Source organism: Rutilus rutilus (genome assembly GCF_951802725.1).
Source record: "Rutilus rutilus genome assembly, chromosome: 25".
NCBI classification, from domain to species: domain Eukaryota; kingdom Metazoa; phylum Chordata; class Actinopteri; order Cypriniformes; family Leuciscidae; genus Rutilus; species Rutilus rutilus.
In genome coordinates this window covers 13,472,587-13,493,468 of record NC_140229.1, presented here as the reverse complement: position 1 = coordinate 13,493,468, position 20,882 = coordinate 13,472,587, and the positions used below count along the sequence as shown (strand labels likewise).

The 20,882-nt window shown below is 38.1% G+C and overlaps 1 protein-coding gene across 1 annotated transcript in view; it reads right to left on the bottom strand.

Annotated features, from left to right (window-relative positions):
• The window catches only part of med13a (mediator complex subunit 13a), an 86,368-nt gene that overhangs the window by 31,104 nt on the left and 34,382 nt on the right, over nt 1-20,882 (bottom strand). The window contains exons 4-8 of the mRNA XM_084400918.1: nt 11,187-11,332; nt 5,996-6,193; nt 4,852-5,049; nt 4,590-4,752; nt 3,697-3,810 (exon numbers count right to left, since the gene is read on the bottom strand). Of these exons, the coding sequence (XP_084257044.1) occupies nt 3,697-3,810; nt 4,590-4,752; nt 4,852-5,049; nt 5,996-6,193; nt 11,187-11,332 (819 nt within the window). The remainder of the gene's footprint in view (nt 1-3,696; nt 3,811-4,589; nt 4,753-4,851; nt 5,050-5,995; nt 6,194-11,186; nt 11,333-20,882) is intronic.

The following is a 20,882-nucleotide window of genomic DNA, read 5'->3' as shown; positions in this document are numbered from 1 at the left end:
ATATATATATATATATATATATATATATATAAATAAATCAAATGTAATCAAATGTAAATTCATGTCCCAGTTACACTTAATATTTTCACATTTTCCTGCTTAAACATTACATTAAAAAGAGAACCCAAATACAATTCTATTTAATATTTTTACTTTAACCATGTAATGTTCTATTTATTAAAACCAAGTATCAATTTGATCAAAATCGTGTTTTTAAAGTCCCCTGTAGTCCCTTAAAACTCATCTCTGATCACCAAAAGTACATATTTATGTTTTTTCCTGCCTTAAATAGCTTGAATGTAACTCTACGCCCTTGCTTCATTTAATATATGCAGAACAATGCATATGCAAATTAGTCCAGCCTCCAAATCACTCACACCGGTTCAGAGATCCACTCGTTCAACTCGCATACAAGTCGATGTATCAGAATGGCCTTATGCTTGACTATGTTATCAAACAGCTAATAATGTGTTGCTAATGTTACACAAACCATGTTCCCGTTCCCCATCTCAGAGTCAGAGTCAGACAGCTGCCTTCTAAAATCAGTATCCTTAGAAACGCTTTGAACAACTCAGAACGTCATTGGAGAAAGGTATATAGTTCATCATAACATCATAATAATATACATCGTATACAAAATTCACCCACTATATTGCTAAATGTACCTGATTTTTCATATCAACAGAAAAATACACCGGGATAACCTGGCTTCTCTTGAGACTCCCCTGCTTCACAGTTAATGATAAAGCCCGCCCGCACGTTAACGGTTATAAGGTAGTTTGTGATGTAAGAAATACCGGCGATTTCAAACCGCGTTTTTGAGACTGTCTTTTTTCACTGCAGTTTTAAGGAGCAAATACTCAGCAATGCTGCTGACTTATAAGTTTGCACATGGTTTGTCTTAAAGCATATTAAAAACACCACATAGACATATAAACAACATTAAAAACTTGATTTTCACCACAGGGGGTCTTTAAGCATTTTTCCATTTACTCCAAAATAATAACTATAGGCAGTAATAATTTAAACAATATATTTTATTTGTGTATTGATGTTCAGCTGTTCTTTTTAATAGTCATCCCGTGCGGTAAACACTGGTTACAGACAGTTCTTCAGAGAAACATTTACCGGCACAACCAAACTTAACAGCAAAAAAAAAACGACCAGACCACAGGGGAGTCAAAGGTAAAATTATACCCTTTTATTCTCACACTCAAAACAATTTCACATGTAAGCACACAACAACACACAGCCAGTCACACACACATACACAAGCAGAATGCTAAGCAAGCAGAATGCAAAGCAAGCAGAAAGGATCTCAGTCGATGCATGGTCATTTTCACTTCACGGGGGGACTCCGAGTTTCATCATACCTCTCAAGCTGGGTCTCTTCCAAAAAACATATTTGGCAAATGACAACAGTCCCACAGCGCCTGGCCTTCTCTTGGCCTGAACTGAACAGCTACTCAATGAAGAGAAAGAGAAGACGACTAACAGCAAGACCACACAGCACTACGCTGTATGCATGTATGCACGCTTTCATGTACTTGCTGCTTCTTGTTTACAAAACCATTATCTACCTGAAGTAGGCATGTCAACAACACCGATAGTATTGGAATACATTGATAATGAAAGTCAATCTGAGTTCCTTTCAAGTCCTGTCACAGCATGCCGCGATATTAGTGTGCATCTATTACAATAACTACAGTTGGGCAGCGAGTCAGCTACTGTCTAATCTGTAAACACAAGTTATAACAAGTTATTTTCTGTAGCATGTAACCAGCATCAGTTTGAACAATGACTATTTACATTATTCTGCTCAGTGGAAATACAGTGCACACAGTGCACTCTTCTAAGAGATAACAGCCTTGAATGTTTATTTAATACATAATTCACAATCTAACAGTTTACTTAATTTGTTTCTTTGTTTTAATTTGTTCTCTTGCTTGTAATTTGTTTCTTTTTCCACGTATCTGTTTTTGATATCACAAAAACTCTAAGCTAAAGTACCCTTCATGAAGCAAGGAACAATAACCTACCACACTTCATTCAAACATGAATTAATTACCACCCTCTTTAATTATGAAACAAATACACACTCAGAGCTCTGTAATGATGCTGAGTGTTACAATAAAATTCATAACTGTTTTTTTAACAATTATGCTACCAAGCCAAATGGGAATTCCATTTGTTTCCAGATCACTTCCATTAAATATAAATCTGGATAAAGAGTTCATGTAAGAGTGTAAAATACTCAGAAGTCACAAAACCATGCAAAAACATGCAAGTGGAGGGACCAAGCAATTTACAGAGCTTTAAGACTAGATACAGCCTGATACATAAACATATACACAATCAAAACATGTAGACTACATAGAATATCTAAGCAAGTTCATTTTTCCTCTACATCAGAGACTTATGACACCACTTAAAAGGGCAGCAAACTAACATTTGTGAGCAGTAGCACCGGTGCCACAAAGTTTTACAGATGGTGGCACCAGCATCTGATTTAGTAGCGCTGGGGGGATTTTTAAATCAAAGGTAGATAGAATTTCACTCTCAAAAGGTTGTTGGAACCCAATACCGTGGTCACAGTTAGCGTTAGTACATTAAATCAATGGTGAATTTTGGTAATTTGTGGACTGAAAAGCCTTCTATACTAGGGCTGTACGATTAATCGCAATTTACACGTAATAGCACCGAAACCGATTTGAAATCACGATTTTGAAATCGCAAAGGCTGCAATTATTTTTTATGTGCAGCTTGTCATTGATGTACGGCTCTGTAAACGCTGCTCCATCTGAAAGCCCTGTGAGTGAACACGCATCAAACATTTTTCCAAACATTTATGAACCTCTTGTCCAACAAAAAACAACATTTAATAAAGTGCTTTTACTACAAACTCACTTCAGTTGAGCATCCTTCTATGAGATGATGCGGCTTCTTACAAAGAATAAGGCAGTTGTGTGTTTATTAGTCATGTTTAATCAATCAAAGCGTTTCAATCTTCTGTTTATTCAGCTACAGATAGTATGATGCCTGATAGGGTTCTCCTGGAATGATGTGCTTTATCATACTTCTGCGGCAGGGCATATTTGGCGTGTGTGTGTGTGAGAGCGCATAAAATAATCACAGCCTTTGCCAAATCACGTGCGGTTTTCATTGCGATTAATTGTGCAGCCCTAGTCTACACCCTGTTTGTTCATGGCATATTTCTACTGGTTTCCACGTCAGTGCTGTTTGATCTGATATCTATGGTTTATGACAATTCTGCACTGAATTTGAATGCTTCTCAGTAGATCTTGCAGCAATGTTAATACAGCTGCAAAATCAAACACTATCTCACTGGATCTCCAATCGCGCTGTTTAGTTCCGCTTTCGATTTGTTTGCCGTTTGATGCCTTTCATTTGCAATCAGTGTGACCTCTAACAAAATATACGCACTGGCAAGAAAAAAAGGTCGCAAATTGGTTGCAGTCTGGAGAACTGCTTAACACAATCACTCAGAAACCAGTTCCTCTGGTTTTCACAAAGAGCTTATTTAATACTCCATGACAAATGTAATGCCTGTCATTTTCAAGAGTGGCATATAACACTATAAGAGCTGAAAAGCGATTAGTAGCAGCAGCAGTGCGGGATGGTTAAACAACGAGAGCCTACGAGAGTATAAGGCTAAGTGAGTTTGCATGTTTGTACCTTGAACAGTTGCAGTTTGATCTCTGTGTGGAGTCAACAAAGTCCCAGGCGCCCACTTTCATCAGCGTCTCCTCCTCGCTGGTCCCATTGGAGGCTGTGGCGGAGAATTTCCGTCTGTGGAGACACGATGAAACAAGATTGGAATCAAACTCTGTATCTTCAGAATGGCTTTCTAAATAAAAAAAATCCATGGTATTTTGTCAAAGCTAGTAGTTGTACGTTTTACTCGAATGAAATTTTCCCAGGGTAGATTTTGTTTTGAAAGTCAATTTCTGTATAGACACATACCATTAAGTCTTGGCTACACAAAAGCTTTAGAATATCTCACAATTATTGCACAGGAAAACATTTTTTTATTTGACACACATTGACCTTTTGGAGTAAAGCCAGAACTGGCATAATAGAAGTCACAGACTATTATTGCATTTTTAGCTAAAATGTAAACAATAAAACAATTGCAAAATGGCAAAAAGTGAACATGCAAAAATGTCATATATTTTGGCCCCAAAATGTTTAACTAATAAATTGAATTAATTTACAATCTAAAATGTCACAACACAACCTAACATTTTAGTTTTGGAGGACAGAAACAGTTTTTTCCTAAAATGGATTAAACAAACCATTGCACATCTGTGTAAATTCGAAACGAACAACTTACAGAAAAGTTGTGAAAAGTTCCCTGAGAAACAACTAGCACCAATGACTTGTATTTGCTTTCTTTTTGTCTTTATTAAACTAATCAATGATAAGACATTCTGAGGCTCAGATATGCATTGTACCAGTTTTAGCAGTGCATTGTTGCAGTGCAGCTTTGATTTATCTTGACTGTGAAATGGGATTATCTGATGTAAGATTTGCTCTGAGCTCATCTGAGGATGTCAGAGCACACTTACTTGTTCTGAGCTCGGTTGATGTTGCACTCTTGCCAGACGCCCTCAACCACCTGACTGGCCATCCTGCGTGGAATCTTGCCACCATGGTGACTGGTGCTGTCAACACTGAATCCATCCATTGCCATCGGCAACCGCATCCACTTCTGTGCCGAGTGAGAGTGAACTACAGAAAGAAAGAAAAAGACAAAAAGTTTGAGTGTAATGGATCTCGCCCATGAAATGAGATGGGTATGGGTTTGAGTTAAAATAGAGGCATGTTCACCTGTCTGAGCTTCCTCTGGTGAGGTGGGAGGAGTCAGGGTCACTGAAGAGATGGCAGGGTCACGGTTTGAAGCAGGCACTTGATGGCCGTTTGAATAGACAGCAGTGCAGTGCGACGACCCCGTAGGTGTTACAGTGATCGGGATGTCTGACTGCGGGACTAACACTAGGCATGCAGGATACACCATGCGCACACCACCTGGAGAAAAATCCCATGCATTAGCACAATGAACAATTAATAAATGCACACTAGAGATGTAACACTGATCAAATTCTCCCACCGGTTAATCGACTTGTGACAACACCGGTAAAACCAGTTGTGTGATGTATAAAATGAAATAAATAAATAAATAAGCGTCAATTCACCCGTTGCAAGGAGTTTGATTGACAGGCGATTTGACCAATCATAATCCGCCATTTTTGTCCGAAAGCAGTCAGGAGATTTACGTCTGTGGATTTGCACTTGAAAAACTGTGTGTACTGACGTCTTTCTGCGGTTAAAACAACAGTCCTTCTGATGTTCATTCATGTTTATTTGATGCTTAACTAAGGAAGAGATGATCGGTTCAGCTTTACCTGAGGCAATCTGTCACGACACACTGAAGAGTCACAAAACGGTAGGCCTATTTCAAGAAGCCGTTCGCCGGAGATGTGTTAAAAGATAGCAGAGTGCACTCTTATGAGGACACTCGACAAAACTGACATTTGGCATAATGTGTGTTATGGTTCGTTCAACCCCGAAAGAGAACTCGATGCGAGTCTTTCTGTGTGTTGTGTGTGTCACATAGGCAGGACACTGACAGACAGCGCGGCCTCTTTTTTTTTTTTTTGTTGCGCTTGAATGGTTTAAAAGCATTTTCCTTAATAAGAGCGTTATCATACAACACTAGTCAACGGGTGACAGAAAAAAAAACGTATACTGCATTTTAATTGCGTTAAATATTTTTAATGCTTTCAACTGAAAAAAAATTGCCGCGGTGGGCAAGTGATGAAACTGGTGTTGCGACTTAACACCGTGTAACAACGACTATCGTAGCAAGCCTAATGCACACTTGTACACGCATACATGTATAGCTCTGCAATGCAATTAGTTTAAGACTTTACCTAACAGACTTTTAAGTAAAATATATTTTGGTCCAACTCACCAACAAGCACTTCCACTGCTGCCAGAGAGTCGTCCTCCCAGTCGATGTCCTCCATTTTGTCCTCTGCGCTCTCCTTGGAGGTGGGGCTGATGGGATAGAACTGGTTCCATTCTTCAATGAGCTTCTGTGTTGGAGGGTCAGACAGCTTGAAGGACTGGCCAGTCAATGTCCCGTTCAATCCAAATGGACTCAGAATCACTGTAGGGAGAGTAAAAGAAGAGATTTATTGATACGCACAACGTACAGAACACAAGAGATACTGGACAAAAGTGAAATAAAGGGCAATAATCTGGAACACAGGCCGGTCACGATTATCTGATCTAATTAAGATTGAGATAATCATAATCATTGTGTTCTTTTCATCCCAATCACAGATTGCCACTCAAATAAAACAACAGTGCAAACGGAAAGATCTGTCAATATTAAAATTAAACTATATTATAAATGTAACATTATTATTAATACTAATAAATATAAATATAAATAAATAAAAATCATATTTAAGCATTAACAATTCTAATATTTAAAATATTGGGTCATTCAACTTTATGCAATATTTCTGTACAAAAGACCAAAAAACAAACAAAAGGAAAGCATCAAGGGGATAGTTTACCCAAGTAATTTATTCCAAATCAATAAGACTTTCGTTCATCTTCAGAACACAAATTAAGATTTTATTAAAACAGAGCTTTCTGTACCTCCATTGACAGCTACGCAACTACCACTTTGACGCTTCATCAAGAGATCGTAAAACTAATCCATATTTATTGATCAGTGAACAAGCAGAAGCTCAACCAAGAACAAACCTCTTGCAGAAGCTCAAACTTACAGAGCTTACTTATGACACGAGAATGAACCTCATTGGTTCTTGCACGTCAAGCGAACATGCTTGAGTTTCCGTTTACCACAACTGATGTGTGAGTTGATGAATGTTTATATGTAAATAAAAGCTTAAATTAAATCTGTTGTTCAGCATATAAAGTTGTAGTGTTTCTTCATTTGGACTAAACCACTCAATTCATATGGATTAGTTTTACAATCTTTTTAAAGCCTCGAAGTTTTAGTTGTGTAGCTGTCAACGGACGGACATAAATCTCTCAAATTTCAACAAAAAGATCTTTATTTGTGTTCTGAAGAGGAACGAAAGTCTTATGGATTTGGAATGACATGAATGTGAGTAAATGATGACAGTTTTCATTTTTTGGGTGAACTAACCCTTTAAGCTTACAATGTGAAAGACGTGAGGAAAAAAAGACTATTCAATTGTTAACTGTAATTGTATGATATCTAAAAGCCCGCAAAAAAAAATGTAGGATTGTAACACTAGCTGGTAAACAAAAGGAACTACCAAGACCATGTAACATGCATCAGATGATAACCATTTAACCATTTTGCCCTTAAGCAATTCGCCTATCATGTAAGTACTTATGTTAACATGTTAAGGCAAAAGAACCTCTGCTAAAAAGTAAAATCAAGTGGCATTTATCTGGAGTTGTCATTGGAAAGTTGCTGGTTCTTCTGATGTAAAAAGCCCAGCATATGTAGAAGAAACATATGAAGAGTGAAGAGCGTGTAATCAGAACAGGGCCAAAGCAAATGAGTCTATGAAGCGGGGAACACTGTACAAACACTCCCGCCTGGCTCCCTCTCAACCGCTCGCTCCACTTCTGTTCCTCATTAACTGTGGTCTTAAATGACTCCTCCACAGCAGCCGGGTCTCTTTCCTTCCTCCTTTCTCTCAGACACTTTCTTAAACCCTTTCATATCAACACAGCCTCCAGTTACTGCCAAGCAGCACTCATTCAGGGCCCATAAACCAACTAAAATAAACAGGTCACTCAGAGGGAGAGAGACAGAAACAGGATGAAAGAAAAAGACAAGGAGAGAGAGCAAGACAAGGTGACACACAAATATGGAAGCAACAGCATCAGTTTTCACCCTATTGGTATCTTACCAAAACACTTTAGTTTCTCAAGAGCAGCTCTGTTACATGCTGTCTTCATGCCTTAAAAAAACAACTAAACATAGCGGTAGGTAGTTACAAATTTTCCCAAGAAAATCTCATATTGTACCACCTGATATATTGATCCACATTTTGGGGGTTAAGAGGAGGAAGGAGCTTCCAGGGAAAGGGGGGTGGGGTGGATGAATCCATCCTGTGTCCTTCCATTAGCCGGCTCATTCCTTGGCCTTCATCACACAAATCCATAAAAGCCGCAATGACAGAGGACACCTCCGTCCATCCGGAAGAGGTATGGGAAGAGGGAATGGGGAGGGGGGCTATACAAATGGAAAGGTGGCACGATTCATCTTTAATGGGTTTCAGTGGCTTAAACCTACACGCTTTAACAGCGATCATTATCCTTTATCAACACTGGAAGACAAAAGCATCCAAAATGCATTATTTCAAGAAAAACCAAGCTGACCAGACCTAACAAAACAAACACGGCTTGTTTGCAGAATGTCTCTCCAGGCAAAAATAGCTCTTTTAATATCCGACAGCTCCCTGATTGAGCCAAGGTGACGGGGCCGGAATTTGTTTAGCCTCTGGACCCCCGGCTCGTCGCAGTGCATCAGAAAAGACTACGCTGAAAACCACAAAATATTTACAGAAAGGAAGCCCGCCATTGAGCTCTTCAGGCAGGTGTCAGGGTGGAAGGTCAGAATTTGCATTGCAGGAGAGCTCGGAAGCATTGAATCTACTAAAGATGTATCCGCATGTCGGCCATCATTAGAGAGAGGTCTGCTGCTCTGGTCTGCATTTGATTGGGGGCATCACACCGATATAAAGCAATTTTCAGACAAATAGGCAAACAAATGTATTCCAATATCACACTGTTCACCTCACATTTATTCTGTCAAGCAATCTGTACACTACCAGTCTCTCTCTCTCTCTCTCTCTCTCTCTCTTCTGCTCAGTTAAGTGAGCTATGAGTTCATTACACCCCTCTCACTGCTCTTTATGAGGTCATAGTCGCAACACTCGCACGCTCACTAATCCGAGACTGTCAGAAACGGTGAGCAGCAGACCAAAGGAGATCGAGAGAGAGCAGGCGAGTGAGAAAAAGGTCAGCTGGTTCCAATTGACACATCACACATTCCTGATTCACTGCAAAGGTTATTTCCCATCAAAAGGATGAATTATGTTTTAAAACTTTAATTTGCAGGAACGCAAACAATCTCAATTATGCAAAACAACATCAGATGTGATTCTAGTGCATGGTTCTGGGAGCAGATTGGTCAATACAGCGTTCCAGCCAAGCTTAACTACACAATACTAAATGAAACCCATTCAAAAGTGAGCATCACAAGCAATACTTCCCACTGATAGTCCTTGGGTAAATAAGAGCAACTGAGGGCTTTAAAAATCCAGTTAAGGTCTTAAAGTCAGCAATTGTTTTTTCCCCTGTTGTGATGTATATCCAAGTGAAACAGCTTCTCAAAAAAAAAAAAAAAAAAAAAAAACACATAGGATAGGACTTGATTTTGTCCATGGAGAAATCATTGGATGGTTAGACCATTGTCATTTGCTAACTGCTACAATCTCATGTGAGTGACAGTTTGCTGGAAGTGAGGATTATTTGCCCAGCCATCGCAGCAGAAGACGAAATCGGAGAAGAGATGTCATTGCGAGGAGGAGGGGAAGTTAAGGTTTTTGACTGAAGATTTTGAAGGCACAGGAATAAAAAAAATTATAATATGCACAGATAAATCAATAATAACACTGCAATATTCCATAAAAAAAAATAAGAATTGTCATTTTTGATTTCATGTCAATTTGATTTCCGGTTTTACTTGTGTAGAAACCGTGGAAACACTAAAATATGCTTTAATATATTATGTGTTTTGTTCCACAGGTAAGCAACTGTTTGGATACCTTAATCAATAGAAAAATAATCATTGTTATATAGGAGTGCTGGAATGACACGTTGACGTAATCGACATAATTAGTCGATTTGTGTGGAAATGTTCATTTCGTTGAGCCGTTTCTGTTCATCCCCAATGATGGTGGCTCCGACTCCCGGCATGCTGAAAATCAGCCGTTATTACAAAAATATCGAACTTGATTCGATCCTCCAGCACGATCTAAAGTGTCGATATTTTTTAAACAGAGACCGAATAACCATGCCAGCCATACCATGGCTGAGTGTTTTTTTGTCAAGTGGCTAACAGAGAATAATCAGAACGAGCTTTACTTCTAGAAACAATAATACACCATTTTCTATATCATGTTTTAAAATGAATTGCATGCCATTAACAACACAAGTCATCCAGATTTTATTAATGATATCGATCTAGCCTACTGTAATGTGCAACAAGTGTTTCATACCAGCCACCGAGCGAACACACAGAGTAACGTTAAATAACTTTCAACACACTCAAATGTATTTTTAGTATGATTGTTTTTACCCAGTAAAAACAGAGCTGTTACCACACAATTTCAATTAGTCGAATAAACTGACCTGTACGAGGAAGAATTTCGTTAGAATGAAATAAAATATATAAAATAACTTTATTCCACTGTAACGTTAATAAAACTTTTTTACATTAGCTCATCCATGAACATGATTTCTGCCCAATTCCCAACGGATTTCTTTTCATCGGCTGTGGAGGTGAAGACGACATATCCCATGATTCCACACTCATTCACAGCGTCATTAAATTACGCCTTTGTTTTGAATAAGTATCCCCTAGCAGCAAATTTGCATACGTTTAAACAGGCCTAAATCTTCTAAAGTGAGGATTTACCACACAGTTACCATCACTAACAGCCTTTTGGAAGTACCACTTAATTCCACTTTTCTATTGTACTTAAAGGGTTGCGCAATAAAAATAAAAATATCAAATCATATCCTTTGTTTCGATTTTAAGATTTAAGGATGTGCAGAAGCCACCATCAGGACGTCAAGCCCTGCCCATGTTACTGGTAATGAAAAACACTTCCCTGTTCTCCAAGTATTCACAACAGGAAAAGGTCTTTAACTCTATTTCTGTATTTGATTTTTTTTCTTCTTTTTTTTGATAAGGAGGAGCAGAAAGGATGCCACTAGGCTTTACTAATTATAAAACTCATCTCATTTTGATTGGAAAGGAAATGCTGGAAAGAGTAAAAGTGCGAGGAGAAACAAAAGCGGGGGGGGGGGGGGGGGGGGGGATGAAAAAGCATATCAAGTAAAGAGTGTTCTATCACCTTGGAAAGGGCTGGAGGCCTGCTGGGCCAATGTCAGGTGCTCCTCGCTCAGGTGGTATACGGGCTGGTGCTGGTTGATCTCCACGCTGGTGCACACATTACTGTCTCCATGCAGGAAGAACGTGAAGGAGCAAGACAGGTGTTCTCTGAGTAAAAAAGAGAGAGAGAGAGACAGGTGCTTAAGTTAAGCAGCAACATGTGCTTCAAAAAGAGAAAAAAATATATATTAATTGGAGACCCAACAACTAAGGACATATCATTGATTGAATTTTTTATGTATTTAACTGCCATCTGATGTGATCTGGTCTGGTCTTTGACCTCAAGGATTACACTGCGTTTGACTGTTCTCTTCATGAATGCATTAGGCTCTTTAATATATGTAAAAGGACAATAACACTTCTAAATTAGTCAAACTCAGAGCTTTGTAAAGCCTGAGCTCTGTGAAAATAAGTCCAAACTACACCAGCTTCCTAATATGTGCTTAAAATCCTTTGTTCCACGGTGCATTAGGGTAGCTCTGCTGATCTGGAATCATCGCAGACATTAAAGCATCTTAAAGCAAAAGTAGTCCATTGGCAAAATTGCTTGACCAGAAAAACCCACTTGTATTTCCATGAAATGCCACTGCATTAGGCTTTAAAAGGAAACATTTGTAAAATAAAAAAGTTCCTGCATAAATGAATTATGCTTGCTACGGCAATTGTTGCTATGACTATTGCTTATACTTTGGAGTTATTTAAATATTTCAGTGATGCTTTGGATGAGCAATATATAAAAGTGCCAATATATAACAGCTTTTGACTGTGCCTCACAAGCTCAGCTTCTTGTTTGTCTTCTCACCGGAACACGCACAGCAGCGGAGCAACGCATAGCAGCTTGTGATTCGGTCCACTGAAGAGGTGCTTTTCTATGGCTAGCAACTTCTATGTTGGGCTTGTTTCAACGGTGAGGCACTTGAACGCCGTAGCAACGGCTGTTTTTTATTTTTATTTTTATTTTTTGCTTATCTCCCGCACCCCCCTGCAGTATCTGTGCGCCCCACACTTTGAAAACCACTGATTTAGAGAACAGAATATCACAAAGTCTTGCTTTTCAGATTTTTTGAGCCTAGGAACAACCCAGAACATCTAAAGCCGGGTTCACACTGCACGATTTTGGCCAAATTTAGTGAATCCTAAAAAATTCCTCTGATCCTAGGGTAAAGTCTTTGATCGCTAATTTGACATGTTCACCGACAGCCGAGTAATGACCATTGCGATCAAATCGTACCTCCGAAATGTCAGAAGTTGAGGCGCAGTCCAGCAGTGTGGCTTCTCCTACGACAAACGGCAAATCAAACACCAATAGGAGAGCAAACCCAATGACGCAATTAGTGAGACGACAACAAACCACCACTTGCTCCACACAAATGTCTTCGTTTTTTCCCCGTTTCCTTTTTTAAGAAAAGCAATGATCAAAATAAACGCTAAATATTGTTTTTGTTTGCTAGTCACAATTTCTATCTCCCGCATGTAAATTCCGCTCACAGTCACCAAACGTGTCATGGGTTGATGTAAAACCCTGGATGAGTCTTTTTGCATGAGTCCATTTTTTAACATGTCTTGACTGCCGAACAGTCTGACATTAATGACAACTGAGATCCTACAGTGTGACATGGCTTACAGCTGGGATCATATTCGTACAATCTGACAAGCAACAATCATAAAGGACAATTATAAATCGTACAGCGTGCACCCGGACTTAGTTCCACAACACTTATTCTGGATATACAAGAACGTGCTTATGGATGTCTCTGGTCCAGCCATTGTCCCATACAGTGTTACTGGGCCTCATTTATGAAATGAACATACGACAGAAATCTGTGTGTAAGGCCGTTTCCACGTTAAAACTTTTTATGGCCATTTATCAATGGCCATTTATGGACGTAAGCAGTGGCTACGATCAAATCTCACGTCAGGTCTCAGCTCGTGTACGCAAGTAAATTGCGATTAATCGTGCAGCCCTAATTTATAGCTACTTATTTTTCATTCTTGTTTTGTTCTGAATAGGGCTGGGCGGTATGACGGTATATATCGTTACCACGGTAGAAAATGTCAACCGTAACAGATTTTTTTATTCTGTGTATACCGCGACATGTAAATTAGTGGGCGTGGTTAACTCACATGCAGCGTGCGTGAGACTGAGACACTGCATGAGATTTGTCAAAGAAACACGGAGAAAGCAGATCAAGAGGATCCACAAAGGAATTACGTTTTCTAAAGCGTTGTTGTTAAAGTGATATTTTCGGGGAGAAAGGCGCAGCAGTCTAGAGCAGTGCGGCACCCGTAGGCTACAGTTCAGAGGAGTGCACGATCGCAACGGGGAAAGCATGAAGCTTACTTGACAACAACAGTTCATATATCAATATCGTAACGAATAGAAATAACCTTAAATAATGTATAGTAATCTGCATCTTTCCGTCTCTTATGTATAGTTACTTTTTAAACACGAAACTCGCATTCAGTATGACACGCAAGCGGTTGCCGTGGTAATGAACAACCTGCGAATGTATAATCCTGTATCTGAGGCAAAATAATTACTAAATATGCTGCGCGAGTTATATATTTCATACTCCAAACAATTGCCCACTGAACCAGCTGATAAAATCTTCCTTTGATTCAATGCATGATTACAACTTGTCACTCAAATTAACCGATCGCATTTTACTGATGTAAAAGACGCGCGCATGCACACGCATTGAGAAGGGAGTGTGATGTGTCGGTGTACACCGGGCTATGGTAAAATAATGACGCAATAACAAGGTGTGTATAATTTACACTACTTGGTCAACACTAACAGTAGCTGCTGTTCGGTTTTCATACTGCTGTTCTCCTAGTCACTTATGATCTTAACGCTTCTGAACATCTCTTGATTGAAGCCCTTTAAAACACAACATAAGCAGACATGGCAAAAAAATATCCTACCAAATTAAAAGGAAGTAACTAATTTATTATGAATAGAATAGTTCAATATAAAATATTCAGATATTATAAACTGATTGATGAAGTAAAGCAATAACATGAGATTGAAAAATTATTCAGCAACACTTTATTTAAAGTTTAATTGCACCTATGAGTTGTATCAGTTGTTAATCAGTTGTGGGCAGTTCATCTAAAAGTTGATGAGAGTGTTTTGTTTGCTATATTTAGCTATTAAAAATAGTTTACCAAAGAAATTATTTACCAAAGAAAAGAAAAAGAAAATTCAAACAAAGTGAAGTAGCCTACTTTTCATTTCTAAAGTATTTGGGATTATTTATTATACAAAGCCCTTTTTGTCGATTTTTCGAGAATAACTACATATATAAATAACTATATCGTGAAATATATCGTTACCGTGAAATAAAATGAGTCATACCACCCCAAATTTTGATCATACCGTCCACCCCTAGTTCTGAATACCGTTAAACGTAAAGGATTATTTGTGGAGTGAGGGGGGAAATAGCCTCACTTGACTATAGTGTTTATAATGTTTGAAAATGTTTTGTGTTATTTATCGGTATTTAGTATACATAAATTAATGTCATTGTTTGCAATTATGAGAATAACAGGTGTTTTTGGAGTAAAATCAATTTCTCTTTCATGAGATTGCTTCCTCTCCTAGGGGAGAGGCTTCTAAAACGTGAATTTTTAGGGGCGTGATATTCAAATGACAATTGTATTCAGCCGCCACATTTATCAATGACCGATCATTCGTACGATGGGATTGGCAGCATACGAATGTTTCATGAATCACACGTGAACCCTGTCATAAGATGATTTCTGCGCTTGGATCTGCGCTCGTTTTTATGTTAGATAAATGAGACCCACTGAGAGCAGCTTTATAACTATGGTCATTAACCTGAAAAAGTCTGTCCGGAAAAACAGTACAGGCAGTGTGCCATCAATATGGACACCTACCAAACATCTGCATTTAGAGTGAAAACCATAAAAGAGGATTGGCCACTAACCCACAGAGACACTGATTTGCAACTACGTCAAGCCTAAACTGAGTAAACTTGCCACACTGACCCCAAGCACTACAACAGCTCTTGGTCTTGCTAGGGGAGGATGTTTTACAGCAGGCTGCCCCCTGTAGAGATATTAGCACAACTGCGATCTGACGTTATTTTAGCTGCACAGGTCTTAAACGTTCTCAACAACAATGCACACAAAAGGAGGCTCTCTGAGCGAGCTCAATCCTGCTGCACCATCAGATTTGATCACATGGTCTACACACAGAGCGTGCTCAATAACAGCATGCTCCTGAAGTTCTCTATTCAGCGGCAGACAGAACGATCAGTGTGTGCATCACTGACCAGCTCCAAAACAAAAACGTGACCTGTGACCACTGTTCCTGCTCGAGTTCACACCAGTCCAAAATTAACACTCAACAAATGAAAATAAAAAATTGTCTTTGGAAATGAGAAAATAAACAGAGCGACACGTATTGTGACTTCTGCATCTTCAGACAACTTATCCCTTTTGTGGCCAATTCATCATCAGAGGTTTAACTAAGATTAATACTATTTCGCCTTCACATTTTTGAGACCGAGCTTAACCAAGGGACTTTATGGTTGTACTTATATGATTCTGCAAGTGGCCGTGCTTTTTGTCACAAATATGCAAAGGAAAACAACTAAATAAAAATACATAAACAGTTCAAAAGTGTAGGGTCATTAAAAAGTTAAATGTATACTTCAGAAATGACGTTAAATTGATCAAGTGACAGTAAAGACATTTATATGTTACAAAATATTTCTATTTCAAATAAAATACTGTTCTGTTGAACTAAGCATATTAGAATGATTTCTGAAGGATCATGTGACACTGAAGACTGGAGTAATGACTGCTGAAAATTCTTATTTTTTAAATGATATTAATATATTTGAAATTGTAATAATATTTCGCAATAGTACTGTTTGTAGAATATGTTTGATCAAAAAAGTGCAGCCTTGGTGTGCGTAAGAGACTTCTTTCTAAAACAAACAAACGTTACCGACACCAAACTTTTGAATAGCAGTGTATTTTTAACAAACATAACTGCAAAACAGTTTTATGGTCCCTGCATCAGTCAACCGATGACAAAAATAGAACTCTCAGGACACCAGCTACTCCTGATGACCGCAGATTTCATCTAAAAAGCAAGAAAGGAAGAAAAGAAAAAAAGAAAAAGAAGAGAGATCCCAAACAGCTAATCCAATGAGGTTTAGAGGGGAAAATTAGCAGAATGAAAAAGCATTAGCAACAAACAAAAAATTAAGAACAGCTTGTGGTGAGAAAAACAGCATGAGAAAAAAAAAAAAAAAGAAAACGAGGGGTAACATTCCACAGTTGTTGTAGTGTTGGGCTGTTACTGACTTCCTGAAAGCAGTGGCTCTGGTCAGGGCGTAGCAAACTCGTACTAACAAAACCCACAAACACACTTCACATCTAAATTCAACGACTTTACACATGCAGCACACCCAGATACAGGCAAGCAGGTGGTGTAAGCAGCCCTGTGGCCAAGTCATCTGAAACACCTCTGTCTAAGCATCCAACATAATTCACATTTACCTTATCATGCAGAATGTTCAAAGAGCTACAGGATAAATCCTGCTTCAGTCATGCGAGTGTGTTGATATTGTTAACTAATAATAAAACTACTAGAAAGTATTTTCTTAATTAAAATAATAATAACATAAATATTAGATGAAATACTTGCCAATTAGATGAAATGTTGCTTTGGCAACTAAATAAATAATAATTTTAGTACTCCAATTTAAACTTAAATTTAAAGTTAATAAAAGTTACTAAAACAAATGAAAATATAAACAAACACTATAATGGTATATAAATAATAGTAAAATAATACTGGAGTGTTTAACAATGTAAAACGAGAGAGATAATGTAAAGGTTGTCAGGACAAACATCACAAATTCAGACATTTACTCATTTATATTTTTAATTTTGGATGAACTATTCCCTCTAACATGTCACATGTGTCTAAACCACATGACTAACTGTCTGTCTTCTGTCACCTGACCAATAGCAGTAGCAAGATCAGGTGATCAACTGAAGGAACATGTCGTTACACAGCCTCTCTCCAAACCAGACCCCTGGAAGACATCAGCCACTGTATTGAAGTGCATTACTAACAGCAATGAGTTTACCACAAATAGAGAACTGAGACTCTCTGAAATACCTTCAGATTAAAGCAGTCGACCACAGAGCAATGGCAGTTAACACACAAACATACACGGTCTACTGCATCCATCAAAGATCCTCCAAACAAAGCCTTTACACACGCACACACACAGAGGACATCCTCTCACTCATTCATAATGTGTGGCCTTTAAACGAAGCGCGCAGAGTCAATAACAGAACTTAAAAGGCCTCTAGATTAGACAAGAGCTCATATTCTGCATGCTTTAAATGTTTGCCTCATAATAACAGCTGAACAAACCTGGCTAGACATTTCACAAACAAAATGTTAGTTAGTCAACAGTCACTTATGCTAATTAAATGTTTATTGATCTTATGTAACAGGCTTTCACTAAATACAAAGTCAATGTTCTAACTAAAAGAGGACCTGATTGGCTCAAAGCCATAGAGACTCTCAATCTTGGCAAAGATTATCACAACAGCCACAAAGGGATGGGTTTTGAATTATGCTTTTTTTTATATAAAACTAATAAACAGAAAACAATTAATAGCGGTGCTCCCTACAGACTGTATTTGGATTTCAAAAAGTGAAGCGAGTAATTTCTTAGCTACAAAAATCAAGACTTTTTTTAAAACAACTATGATGTAGATTGATTTTAAAGAGCAATATGTACAGGTGCTCGTTTTCTTTGTACATTTGTGCATGTAAGCTGATGAACATCTGCTTCTTGAGACAACAAACCCCTCCGAAATGAGCCATTACACCCTGTCTACCTCAATATACCACCCTTAAATTCCATCCTCAAAATTAAACTTTATAGGAAAAGGGACTTTCCTTAATAAACATGCTTTTTGGAAATAGGGGGAGGTGCCAGACCGGAGACCTTGGAACATCTCCACAGATTGTAAATCTATTCACTGCAGACACCCTCCAGACACACTCCTTAGAGCAAAGAAAGGAGCTTCTGATGAAGTCAATCTACGGGGTCAAGGCCAGATTGCAGTGAGCATCTGTGGAGAGGGAGAGGAGATAGAGGAGAATGAAGAGATACGAAATACCAGAATAAAAATGGAAAAAGAGTTGAAATTTCAGCATTCACCATTGATATCTATGACCAGTGTGTAGTGTCAGTAGTAGTGTGTGAGTGGAGAACAGGAATGGGAAGTGAGAGAGTAGGAGTTCTGGAATGTCAGGAATCTCACATCAGTCTCTTGGAACTGAGCTCTGAAAGCAGCAGAGAGGAGCTGGGAGCTGTAGCCTGGGCAGGGTTCTAAATTTACAGCAATCTTCTGGACCCGCCCTGAATGATCCAGATTTACTACAGTGTGTTTATCTGAAGCTGTCCAGGAGTGAAGTGTAGAAAAATGGTTATCAGACGATATAATGATGTAATCTGGACATTCCTTTGAACTTGAACATGAAACAAGGACAAAATGAAACAAGGACTGTTCCTATATCATCCAAATTGCAACAACAGAAAAGATTGAGACAGATTTTTTTCAATGCACAAATTTTGGGGGAAAATCCCCAGAATTATGTTCAATGTGGTAAAAAATTGTTCAACTGAGCACTAAACTCTGACTGGTAGTTAAAATAATTCAATTGATCCAAATCTTTAAAGGTCCCGTTCTATGCGATTCCATGTTTCAAAGTTTAGTTAGTGTGTAATGTTGTTGTTAGAGTATAAATAATATCTGTAAAATTATAACGCTCAAAGTTCAATGCCAAGCGAGATATTTTATTTAACAGAAGTTGACTTTCAAAGCCTACAACGAACGACTCGTTTGGACTACACCCCTCTACTTCCTGCATTCATGATGTCACCAGAACTGTTTTTGGACTAACCTCCGCCCACAGGAATGCTCCCTCAACTCTACTGGCTACTTGCGCACTTCTTATAACTTAGGCTACTGTGTTTACTCAGCTCTTACGGTGATTTTCTGAAGTAAAACTGACGCTTCATCTTTTGTGTGATGTACAATAAACTTTATTAAACTCATCAGTACATGTTTGATCATCATTCGGACCTGGTCCGAAACAGCAGACTTGTAGGCTGTTAATAAATAATGGATACATACAAGCAGATGACAAATACGTTATAATAACCGTAATTAAACTACTAAACCATACCTGTTTCATCTCTATACAGCACTCTGACTCTGTAGGCATTATTGTCCGACTCGAAATGAACGCCGTTACTGAGAGTTTCCTGATATTATCATCATTCCGTGAGATGAATTTGTCCTGACAGACTGAGCGCGAGCTCATGAAGCTCCGCCCCCTGGGTCGTCCAGCAGCAGCTCATTTGCATTTAAAGGGCACACACTGAAACAGCTCGTTTTTCTGAGCCCCAAAAAATGTCAATTTAAACATGCTGTAAAAAATGATCTGTTGGGTATTTTGAGCTCAAACTTCACATACACACTCTGGGGACATCAGAGACTTATTTTAAATCTTGTGAAAAGGGGCATAGAACGGGACCTTTAAAGTTGGCATGAAATGGAAATTCACCTATCTATTTTTTTAAATGATCTGGATATGTTCTGGTAATTTGATTTTCTACTTAAAAAGAAACAGGAAACAAGAAATGGTTGGATTACGTTTTGTTTAATAAAAAGGAAAAACAAGACTTGAGGTTTTTCGTATTTTTGGTTCAAATTTAGTTTATTAGTTTATGCTTTATAAACTATAATAAACTATTTATAAATGGCCCTTTAGTCAATAGTTTAGGATGCAGTGTGAGCTCCTGCAGTGAAAGTACATGGTACAATTTGTCCTAAACATGACACAAGCTTATATTAAGGGCTTCAAAATAACTGGTAAGATATAGTTAACAAGTTTAAAGCAGCTTGCCCTGTCAGATGCTCTGACAGATACTGTTGCTGACTGACAAATAAATACTTGCGCTGTTTAATGCGTTTGAGATGTGGTGCTTTACTCAGTGCTTAACTTACATTTCACAGGTATATTCTCCATCTGTAAATGTTAGAAAGTCAAACAAATATGTCCATTTCACTGTCAGGAGAGGACACGCGCATGCGCGCCATACAGACGGCGCAAAATAGAATAGTAGAGCAATAATTCTGACTAAAATATACATATTACTAAAATATTTGTTGTTGGAGACTATAAATGTGCCATGTGTGGAATTTTAAACCTACAAGTATATTTTTATGAAAGTGACCACTATTATGGGGTAATCAAATGCAGGCTAATATAATTAGTTTGTGCTTTTGTTTTTATTTTCATTTTTAGTTTAGCCAATTTAAAAACTAGATTGTAATGTTACGATGTTAGAATGTAATGTTATTTTAACCACCTTTTTTGCACATAATATATTGCATTGCCTACATTACATTCACTATATTTGTTTCCATATCCTTCAATATCAACATCGCTTGTAGGATATCATTGGGCAGGATGTGAACATTTTTTTTTTTTAAATAAATACAGATTTTCTTTATCCAAATCCGAAAACGTAGAAAGTACCAAGATATATACTGAATATCGCCATTTAACCAAAAAATACAGAGA